Source organism: Triticum aestivum, chromosome 5D (genome assembly GCF_018294505.1).
Source record: "Triticum aestivum cultivar Chinese Spring chromosome 5D, IWGSC CS RefSeq v2.1, whole genome shotgun sequence".
NCBI lineage: Eukaryota > Viridiplantae > Streptophyta > Magnoliopsida > Poales > Poaceae > Triticum > Triticum aestivum.
Window position 1 is genome coordinate 440590289 of NC_057808.1, and position 10448 is coordinate 440600736.

Genomic DNA, 10448 nt, shown 5'->3' on the forward strand with positions numbered 1-10448 from the left:
AGTCCATTGCGTTTTGTCGATGTCCTTTTTGATGATTCAAACTTGGGATCTTCCTTTATAATATTGTAATGAGCTTTGCAATAGACTGCTTTTAATACCATGACAGGGTTGTAACCTTTTAGCAACCTTAAAACTGTTGTTTAGCAAAATCAATATTATACTTCAACTTATTTCTGTTCATCTCTTGTGCAGAGGCACAAATTTTGGCTACTCATGATGAGTCTGTCTTGAGTTGGTGTTTTGCCAATCTTCCAGTGATAAAAGATGATGCTAATCTAGATTGTGATTCATTTGGTGAAGCTGAACTAGCTTCAAATGTGCCGAATGAAGCTAAAGCAAACTATCCATGCCATTTTCTCTCTATCAGCATGCATTCATTACAATAAGCATGTCCGTTCTCGGCCTGTTTCCACTTTAAAAGCATCTCCAATAGCAGCATGTGTATGTTTGGTTAACTATATTACTAAAAATGGACACACATCAGCTGAGCAGTACAAAGAAAGAACACATCTTCCCAACATCACAATCTCAGACATGCCCCCTCAAATCTCACAATAGGGGTGCAAAACTCCAGCCAGGTGCACAACCAAGTCACGCATGCACCAGTTGTTCATTCAAAGGTGCTTCAAAATGAAAACCAACACCCAAAACTTTCCTAAAAGGAGCTTTCAGAAAACTCACAACACTTCATGTGTGAAAAAACAAAACTTTCAGAAAACCAATACTTACAAAAACAAAAGAAAATATCCCAAAATATTTACAGAACCAGGAGCAGCTGCTAACTAAAGGTGACCAGAACACTGAATCATCTTGACATTTCACAATGATTGCCACGCAAGGATCAAAGGTAAGATTCTGGCAAATAATGAAGCTATGGATGGACAGTATTTCTGTCAACCGATTGAGATTCAGACAACGCACAAATCACAAGAGCCTGGCTCAAAAGTGGTCAGAACAACATGCAGATTCTGCACAATCTTATCCAATAACCAGATAAGATATTGGTTGCTCACAAACTTTCAGAGTGCCACACCAAAATATAGGCTGCCAGAAAAGTAGGTCTATAATAAAATGGTAACTGCATTTCACAAATCAGAAGTACGACCTTCTAGGAATGTAGGTCACTGATGCTGAAATGAGATGCTCAAAGTGGGAAAGTTGGAAAAGGGTAGCAATTCAGTCGAATAGACCAAATTGACTGACGTGCTGCCATTACAGCGATGGACCTTATCTCCAAAGATCCTGTTTTATACTCATATAAAAGCTTTTATATTTTTAGTATTCAAAAAAGATCCAGGGAGTAACATCAAATTCAACCTTAAAAGGTTTTTGTATTCAATATTTACGAATTGCTGATCTTTTAAACACTAGTTTCTTAAACAATTGAACAAGCAGCCGAGCGCCCTTTTCAGGCTTCTCAAGCAACGCACTGGTAAACAATCTTCTGCAACCAGAAATTTTATACAAAGAAGCAGATGTTCAGCTATGAGATCACATAACCATAACCATATTGTCTTGAGACATCAAAATCAAGTAGTCCCTGTTAGTATCATTTGCTTGACAAGGTTATCTCACTTGCTAAAATTAAAACCACAGAAATCACCATGGTCCTTTATGTACACCAAAAAATTCTCGATATAGGTGAATTGTTCAGATTGTCGCTGTTATCCAGAAAGCTCGACATTTGAATGCCTCCACCCATGCTCCATCACCCTATTCTTGGGTATGGGCCCTGCTACTGAGGAAGTCACCGCTGGCCACGACATAGCTGACTTGTTGTTCTTTCCATAGCTACTTAGGTATGGGTACCTCACCGTCTAGTTGATCATGTCTCACAAAAACTACCACCAACCAGGAATGGAGGAGTATTATGAATATCACGGTGGGCACCAAAAAAAGTTAGGATGTAAATACAACTGCGAGAATTACCCAAAAAGCATCGAGTGTCTTCAGATATTAGGCTTCCTCGGGATCTCCGACTTAGAGAACTTCCCCTGCCCCTGAAATTCAAATAAAGTCAGTATTATATTGAATACATTGTTTTGCTGGGCATTACCATCAGTCACTTCACTTGTTTGTCTCCCAGTTTATCAAAGTGCTTTTTAAAGTAAGATGACTTCTTGGCCAGTTTCACATCATAACCTCTAGCATACGAACTTAGTATGCCAACAACCTCGCCCTTTAAGTTGAACACAGCAGCACCAGCAATCTTTCGAAGATGTTCTGCTACCAGTTTTGCTTCATCATCGTTTCTTGCTATGTGAAATAGGACCGCGTTTGTGCAAGTAAATGCAAACAAGTCTGCGGATCCTGGCTGAATAGTTCCCCCCCTACCCATGGAAGTGCAATTATTTAACCTGAAAAGGCTATGAGTTAGTTTTAAGGTGAAGACAGTCCAAAGGGTGACTTTGAAAGTAGAGAAAAACTTACACAACATGTCCATTGAACATAGAAATTCCATCCATATAGGGGAAAAGAGACACCACCTTCTCACACACATTGTCATTGGGATCCAAATCAGCAAATTGAACAGGAGGCAGCGGGTTGTGCATGCGGTCTGTAAACAGGATAGTAATACTGCACCCAGGAAGTTGCCCCACCTTCTTCTGAACAATTGCAGCTTTCTTCTGATTATAAAACTGAACCGATTTGGGCAATTCGGTCAGCGTAGAAGAGTCAACAGATACCAAAGCATGCAATTCTGTTGATCCAATAAGGAGGTCTGTACGGACGGGCCGCATATTAAGCCTTGCAACATAAGGTGCAGCTTGAGTAAAAACTGTTTCCAGTACATCTTTTTCAAAAACCTGGAAAAACAATAAACCATCCTGAAATTTTCAACAAATACTACAAAAAAAAAGGGGTGCAACATTGACATGGACACGTACAAGAGTGGTGTCAGTGGCGGGATCGGGATCCATGGTACTGTGCTAACCAAGACCTGTAATCAAACCGGAAGAATTCAGAAAGCGTCTAAAATTCTGCAGAACATGACTATGTGTAGCAACATAGAAAGCCCAGCTGTAGGTCATTAGTGCGACTGTTCAAAGCGTGTTGTTTGAAACAATATCAAAAGCAGACAATTGCAACTAGCTAAAACAGAGCAGGGTGGATAGTAAAAGAGGGAGAAGATATGATATTGATTAATATATCATAATTTTACAAAAATAAACCCGTAATGTGGTGTCCATTGGTTCAGCATGCTGCAGTTGATAGAATGATAGTTGGACAACCTCCAATACTACGCAACGTCAGTTTGGGAGCTACTTTACATAAAATAGGTGAAAAGAGAAAGCATTCTTAGGGGGCTATTAACAAAACAAAAAACTTGTTGGCTTATGATGTTACAGCATTTCGGCAGAAACTTGGGGGAAATGCAATATTCCATCTCCCATGCTGGATGCAGATGAAGAGCTATTATGTTTGAAATCCTGAAGCAGATTACCAACTGATAGACTTATCGACAGTGACACGGTCGCAACTTCAGCTATTTAAACAGCCTACAAAGGATGGGAACGGCCCAAACAGATTCCTAATCTGAAACAGCAGTCTATCCCTCATGCCTCATGGAACATTCATCCACCAAACAGTTGACAGGCCAGTCACCCGTTTTAACATATCAAACTAAAAAACAACAGTCAAAGATGATTGCCAGAACACATCCAAAACTGCACGGTCACATCTGGAGAAGACATTAGGACCAGGCAATCCTAGCAACATAGTGTGATATGCATCCCAGATATCCTTGTCCATCCATTTAATCTCAACAAGCAAACATGTATTCTACGATATGCAAGAAAACATATGTAACGCATTCCTACCATAAGCAAGCAATCAGACGGCACAACTGTTGGAAGAGATTTTGTACTGCTCAGTACACATCTGCGTGAAAAAGAAAAACTAGGTAACGATCCCCAACGAGGGAGGATTTAAGCACACGCAAGGACAAGGAAGTAATCACCAAAAACAACCCCAAGAGGCTGGACGCTGCGTACCACTGAACACTCTGTCGAGGAGATGCCGGCCAGATAGACGGAATGCTGAGGTGGGAGGAGGAAGCTGCAGGCCCAGGAGGGCGGCCGAGATGCGGAACAGGCCGTCGGAGACGGGGCGCTGCGGGTTGGACGGAGGGAGATCCGGTGAAGGAGGAGACGCGCGATTCCGCCGGAAATGTACGGCCTCCGGTGCAGAGCGGCCCACCGGATGCGCCTGTAGCTCCGGTTCGCCGGCGGGAGCGGCGAGCCTCTGTTCCGGCCGGGGGCGACGGCGGAAGCGGAAGATTCTGTTCCGGGCTTGCGGCCTGGGGCGCCGGCGACAGGAGTGAAACCCTAAAGTCGCCTCCGTCTCTCTCTCTCTCCCTCCCTCCCTCCCTCCCGCGCAGAAAGACGAACCCCTTCATGCAAATTGGGGAGGAAACTTGTAGCGGCAAATAGCGCGCTGCCGCTCACCTGGGCCGGCCTAATGAAGCGATTTCTTTTTTTTGTTTTAACTTTGAAACAAATGTTCGGGTAATTTTAGGGAGTTATGACATTTTTCCTTAGTTTTGTTATGACATTTTAATTGTTATTGATGTCTTGTGCAACCACATAAAATACTAGAAGTGGTACATTTGAGATTGCATTGCTCAAAACAGAGGTGGTGATATAAACTGCTTTACTTGGTTGATGGATTCAACTTTTCGTAGCAAATTATTCAGGTCTCTGCTATCATTCATCGATATGGTTTGTAGATAGTGTCAACTTTCTTCCATGTCACAAGAACATAGCTTACAAAAGTGTCTCATATTATGGGACGGAGGTAGTACTTCACTGTTTAGACATGACTCATTTACATTCATCGTGCAACACAAAGATGGGACAACTCAAGCAACACAAAGACTGGAGTGGACGTCAGACAGCCAACCAACATGAACACATTATCGATTACCACGAGCAGTAGCAGGACTAAAAAGCACACTGCCTCCTAACCAGCTCGTAGAAATCCAATGTAGTAGGTTCAGGTATATCAGCAGGGAGCACACATGGCTCGGGCAACGGCCACCTGTCATGAGTAAAAAGAAAGTATACAAATAAGTGAAAAGATTTTAAGAAGAATAACCGATGTATACTAGATAGTATAAACAAATGTAAGAAAGAATACTTGTTGACACCACCCTCGGCAATAGTATCAGCATTTCCATGGGACCAACATGTACCAGCCAACAGCCATCTGTTGTTGAGTAACCACATTTCAGAAACCATACAAGTTACTGAACATACATTTATCTGAAAGAATGTACGGTATGGTACGGTATGGTATCATGATGAGTAAGAAAGAATACCTCTTTTCGTCACCCTCAACAATAGTATCACCTGCCCTAGTCCTACAAGTACACACAATTTCTTTTTACTAAAACGTCTTACATCTGTTTACAGAGGAGTAGATATTTTGCCAGAAAAAATACCAAGTGTAAACAAGAAGACATACCATCCTTTATTTAAGTTCAACAAGAGGAGGTGAATAACATCCCTCGGCAGGAACGGAGTTTCTTCCTCATGGTAAAAGTTCATACCAAGAAAATTCCCACCAGTGTCAATAAGTGGGCCCCCAATCCCAGCCTAGCAAAATAAAAGCAACATCATACAAGGCTTATGTTACAATTCCGTTGCTAATAAATTTTCACCGTGTTGAAGATACTGGATAAGTCCAAACGAGATACCTTGGTGATTTTACACGTGGAGACGCATAGTTCTTCGCAATCGAGCTTGCTTCGTTTGCCAATCAACAACTTGCCCTTTGCAGCCATTATACTGTGATAAGTAAAAAGACGTCCCACAGCTATTACACTTTTACATGAGGTAACTAGATGCCTGCTAATTTTTATTTCACGAGGACCCCAGTACCCCATGATGTCAACAAGAGCAATGTTGTAATGTAAATTATAACGGTTCAGTATCCCTACGACTCGAAATTGGTTTGGAAGGCAAACTTCAATCTGCAATAATAAGGTCATGTTAACCAGTATCCTAAATGGAAAGGAAAATAAATAAATAGCAGTAACAACCCTCAGGTTATCATCAATCCTGTTTGCATCACCAGAAACTCTAACCAAACTTGCTGAAGTCAGAATTGTTGCAGAGCATGCATTGCACTTTATAAATACACCAGTGCAAGCAAAGAATTTTGCAACTCCTACACAGATAATCATTCAGTTATTAATCATCACCCACTTATTAAAACATGGAAAAGTAATGACTACAACAGAACCATCACCATTGAATGAAGCAAGTGAGACAACACTTCGAGACATTTTTGAAGCAACGCCTTTGGGTAGTTTACTCCAGATATCGTCGACGAAATTTGCTTCAAGAAAATGAATCTTACGCTTGCCTAGCACGATACACAAGTTAAAATTGCTTGATAAAGTATTAAAAGTGTGCATGTGAAACATAAGGAACTACTCAGCAACACAGGTACAGTGTATGCTAGTTGCAAGGTCCACGAAGTTAGCAGATGGTATCCCAATAATCACCCAGTTAAATCGTTTAAAATTCAAATTGACAATCTCCCAGTTAGGTTGTTTATCAACTAAAATTGGGAGATATCTTTCAGCTTGGCCATGTAACCAATTAGAGCTGAAACCTTCGATTGGTTATTTGTTGGATTGTTAGACTTCTATACAAGGAGGACCCACTATGAGGAACTATCTAAGCAAGAGGAAATGATTCTGATTCCCCATCTCGTCGAAAAGGCACAGCCACGCCTCTTGCGTCCAGGGGCTGCATTATGCTGGACATAAGGTCAATATCCTATGAAATAATTTTGCTCACCTCCTGGAATGCTGCAAAGTAGTTGTTTCATCTCACTTTCGATTCCCGGTTCTTCAGCATCATCAATCTCTTCCTTAGCTCTAACACTGCAGCACAATGTAGAAAGCTCACTGCGATAAATCCACAAAGACAAGATGCCAAAGACCATACAGAAACTGAGCTATTAAACAAGGGAAATACAGAACAAGGGAGCAAATTAGTGAACAAGGGAGCAAATTAGTTACAGAAATTTCACAGCAGAGAAATTTCTGAAAATCTTAAACAATTTCCCCACGGGTCTTCTTAAATGTAAGTTCGAGTGTACCAGAAATATATATTAATGCCAGCATTAAAATAACGACCTTAATTTAGTACAGTACAGACTTAAATTATTAAGAAAAAACACACAAGTATAAACAATACTAGTGGGGCAGTTTTTGGGAATAAACTCATCAACATCAGAAGCTGCTGTTTGGCTTTCAGAATGATACACCTTACACAAACTCAAATAAAAAAAAAGGGAGTAGTACAGGATGCAGTAAGAGAGACGCATGGACAGGCCAAACAGAGAAGGGTGGTTCATGAATACTGAAAGTGTACATACCTGACCATCCTGTAATACTCCAAGAATTGAAGGATTTGCTCCCTTCGCACGTAGGGGGTCTTTTTCTTTCTGGTACGAGAGCAGTTCATCCCAACAAAGTTACCATCAAAATCAACAAGGGGGCCTCCAATCCCAGCCTAGCACAAAAGTGACAATGAAGTTACACAGGGAAAATGCTATTCATCATGTCTGAAACTAAGGATATGTGTCAGTGCATACAATGATGGAATATGCTATAAAGCCACTGATACCAACAGACAGATATTTGTTTCAACTGTACAACAGGAGCTCACCTTGTTGATCTGGCATGTGCTGAACATTGTCTCACTGGTTAGAGCGCTTAGAGAGGCAAGATCTACTCCGCTTGTGGCCCCTAAAAGTCCTGAACTGAAATTGCGCCATACAGCTGCTACCTTCCTATAAGGTTCAAACTGGATGTCACAATCAAGACTTACACGCGCGGCATCAAATACAGACAAGTCCTTGACATTGACGATGAAAAAATCAACATATCTCCCAGGATGCTCTATCCAGCCAGTGACAGTCCGACCATTCGGAAGGTGCACTTCAATCTGAAATGAGCGCAAGGCGAATTAATGATTACAGGGGCATTATATTAGCATAATAATAATAATCCAGGAAAGGAATAGAAGAAAAAGTTACCGTCAAATTTTCAGTGATCTTCCTTGTAGGCCAAGTAAGTGGAATCAAAAGTCTCGATGTCAGGAAACTTGTAGCATCAGGGCATGAGGTTTCGATGCATATGCCTGTGCATTCCCCTAACTTGGTATCACCTACAGAGGAAAAATAAAACGCCCAAACTGAATAGCTAAAAACAGGTAATATGAGAAAATATTAGCAGTATAATCACCAACCATGGAATGAGGCGAGCGACACAACACTCCTACACAATCTTGAAACTACTTGCTCACTGAGTTGACTCAACGCGCCTGGACTGGGTTCTGAGCTGTCCGATCTCGCTGAGGAGGTACCATCTAAAGCTAGTAGGAATAAAATCATGTGTGATACACTCCATAGAACGGTCAATTATGAATACTCAGGAAAAGGGAGACAAAATGGACTCACTTGGCCTAATTACTTTCTTGCAAGGACGTTGTTTCTCATGGACTCCCATCCTGCGCTTGTTTTTCATCATCATTTCAAGCAGGCCTGAACAGCAAGGAACAAAACCCAACTATTACTGATTGACCACACAACTGGATGGATATGGTTGGCAAACAAATTAGAGGGGTCCAATAGATCGGCGGAGGAAACTAGGAAAAGGTCACCTTACAAACGGCGTTGGAGTTGTGCGGCCCAATCGTTCTGAGGAATTGGTGGGTTGAAGTATCCATATACAGCCAAGAAAGATATATGAGCAATTAACAATAGGGCTTAGATTAGCAAAGCTAACAAGCAGCTGAGTTTGCTACTTTTATAATAAGAAGGCATACAGTTCTAATCTAGTATTTGCTACATTTTCTGAGACGACACATGTAGGAGGAATAAGCACAACAAACTACGTCCTGACCCATGGCACTCAAGTGTTTGTGGTGTGGACATGTGGTAAACTAATTGAAAGAGTAAACAGAGGCCAAAAAAAAAACTGAAATTACCTATATAAACAGAGGTCAACCGTTTACATATACGGGTATGTCGTAACTTTGCATATGATCATCAATGCTTCATTTTGCCACCGAATTGGAGTTAACTCAGAAAGATAATCATAAGTCATACACATGCATGCATCATCATTGTGAGTGTCCTCAAATTGCAAAAGAAAAAACACGCATATCTCATCATAGCTCGATGGAATGAGACATACCCAAAGTAGCGAGACACGCATCCTTCATGAGCTTACATATACATGCGTAGCTTTTCCTTATCGCCCATGCCCATGTACGGAGGAACAATTGTCTACTTATGTACAAGGTTTCTAATAATCGAGCCCTAATTAAGCTGATGTAGTGTACAAGGTAGCTAGTTCAGTTTGTTAGATGACTAAAATGCTTTGCAGGTGGTGAAATACAGAACAGATCAACAGTTCAATACTGAAAACCTTTTGAACTATTTCGAAGGTGTCCATCAAGCAAACATTCTAAAGATAGATAAATGCACTGCTAGCAACAACATTTATTTGTGAGAAAAGATGCTTGCATTGCATTGCATTAGAGGCCTTCTCCCAACTGAGCCACCAGTATAGTGTTTTCCGTAGCTCATTACATATGTTTTCTCCGGTCTAATTTACTAAGTAATTGCAATTAGTATAGGCACTTGTACTAGTCGTTAATTACAACGAGACAAGCACCAAAAGATGAATAAAAACATGAAGGGAATCAAATATGTTTGATATGTTCAACTTGTGTGTGTATGTGGAGGGACAAAGACACTACCTGACTTGCAGGTGGAGGAGACGCCCGCCGGGAAGTGCAGTGGGGTAGGAGAGGTCTCGGGAGTGGAGTGCCGAGGTGGAACTCGGTGGTGCCTTGCCCTTGCTCGTGCCACCGGGGACCAAGGTGGACCGGCACGGAGAGGCAGCACGCCAACGGCCTGGGTCCGTCACGCGGGCCTAGCCAGCCGTCGCCTCGAGCCACAGGATCCGCCGGAGAGGAGGGGATTCCTCGCTGTACAGGAGAAGGTGGAGCGAGGGGAGCTCGTGGAGGTTGGTGCTATCGGCGGGGAGGAGTGGCAACGACCGAAATCGGCCGGCGGTGAGGAAGGGAGGCTGTGTGAGGTTAGGGTTGGGTGGGTGGGATGCGGCTTCTCCCACGGGCCGGTCTTTTAGTTTTCTTTCGTGCGTCGTCGGACTGAGCCACGCTGGGCCTCCCATCATCACCAGTGCAAAAAGAAATACGCGTCCTCAGGCATTACAGGGCCGGCCCATCTATATCTCACGTACCTACTGTACTATATAGCGATTCCTTCCTTACTGTATAGCGGGTCTTTGAGTGCGTTTTCTCTGTGTGTGTTTTTACTTTTGGCTGGTTTCTTCGTTTTTTTTTCTTTTCCTCTTTTTTCTTCATTTTTTGTATCTTTCTTGGTTTTCAGACGGTTTT

General features: G+C 42.1%; 2 protein-coding genes across 11 annotated transcripts; both read right to left on the minus strand.

The window, feature by feature from the left end:
* Window positions 1–1433: 1433 nt before the first annotated feature.
* Window positions 1434–4371, minus strand: LOC123125373 (uncharacterized). 5 transcript variants are annotated; one of them, XR_006461393.1, is made up of 6 exons: window positions 3996–4371; window positions 2889–2941; window positions 2431–2807; window positions 2143–2357; window positions 1930–2000; window positions 1434–1841 (listed from the first exon to the last, which is right to left on the minus strand). XR_006461393.1 is itself a non-coding variant. In XM_044545880.1 (6 exons), exons 2-5 carry the CDS (start codon window positions 2919–2921, stop codon window positions 1950–1952), a joined length of 645 nt encoding a protein of 214 aa, XP_044401815.1. In that variant the 5' UTR covers window positions 2922–2941; window positions 3996–4371; the 3' UTR covers window positions 1434–1841; window positions 1930–1949. The 5 variants fall into 5 exon arrangements, 3 of the variants coding, with proteins under 3 accessions (XP_044401815.1, XP_044401817.1, XP_044401814.1); XM_044545880.1 differs by having other exon boundaries at window positions 2174–2357; XR_006461392.1 differs by having other exon boundaries at window positions 1930–2357.
* A 348-nt stretch (window positions 4372–4719) lies between these two features.
* Window positions 4720–10150, minus strand: LOC123122522 (uncharacterized). 6 transcript variants are annotated; one of them, XM_044542719.1, is made up of 15 exons: window positions 9786–10150; window positions 8682–8718; window positions 8479–8562; window positions 8268–8393; window positions 8056–8186; window positions 7686–7964; window positions 7393–7529; window positions 6810–6895; window positions 6253–6369; window positions 6044–6171; window positions 5699–5974; window positions 5467–5597; window positions 5321–5362; window positions 5140–5208; window positions 4720–5040 (listed from the first exon to the last, which is right to left on the minus strand). In XM_044542719.1, exons 3-15 carry the CDS (start codon window positions 8549–8551, stop codon window positions 4944–4946), a joined length of 1692 nt encoding a protein of 563 aa, XP_044398654.1. In that variant the 5' UTR covers window positions 8552–8562; window positions 8682–8718; window positions 9786–10150; the 3' UTR covers window positions 4720–4943. The 6 variants fall into 6 exon arrangements, with proteins under 6 accessions (XP_044398654.1, XP_044398659.1, XP_044398656.1 ...); XM_044542724.1 differs by lacking the exon at window positions 8682–8718 and having other exon boundaries at window positions 8268–8387; window positions 9786–9828; window positions 9895–10138; XM_044542721.1 differs by lacking the exon at window positions 8682–8718 and having other exon boundaries at window positions 9786–9828; window positions 9895–10138.
* Window positions 10151–10448: the final 298 nt, after the last annotated feature.

Coding starts and splice junctions, on each gene's coding strand:
- LOC123125373 (XM_044545879.1), bottom strand. CDS start 2,921: ATGGATCCCGATCCCGCCACTGACACCACTCTT. Junction 2,808..2,888: donor CCGCCACTGACACCACTCTT/GTACGTGTCCAT, acceptor TTGTTTTTCCAG/GTTTTTGAAAAAGATGTACT. Junction 2,358..2,430: donor ATGTTCAATGGACATGTTGT/GTAAGTTTTTCT, acceptor TAGCCTTTTCAG/GTTAAATAATTGCACTTCCA.
- LOC123122522 (XM_044542719.1), bottom strand. CDS start 8,551: ATGATGATGAAAAACAAGCGCAGGATGGGAGTCCATGAGAAACAACGT. Junction 6,172..6,252: donor CTCACTTGCTTCATTCAATG/GTGATGGTTCTG, acceptor TTATCTGTGTAG/GAGTTGCAAAATTCTTTGCT. Junction 5,209..5,320: donor GTTGAGGGTGACGAAAAGAG/GTATTCTTTCTT, acceptor ACTCAACAACAG/ATGGCTGTTGGCTGGTACAT.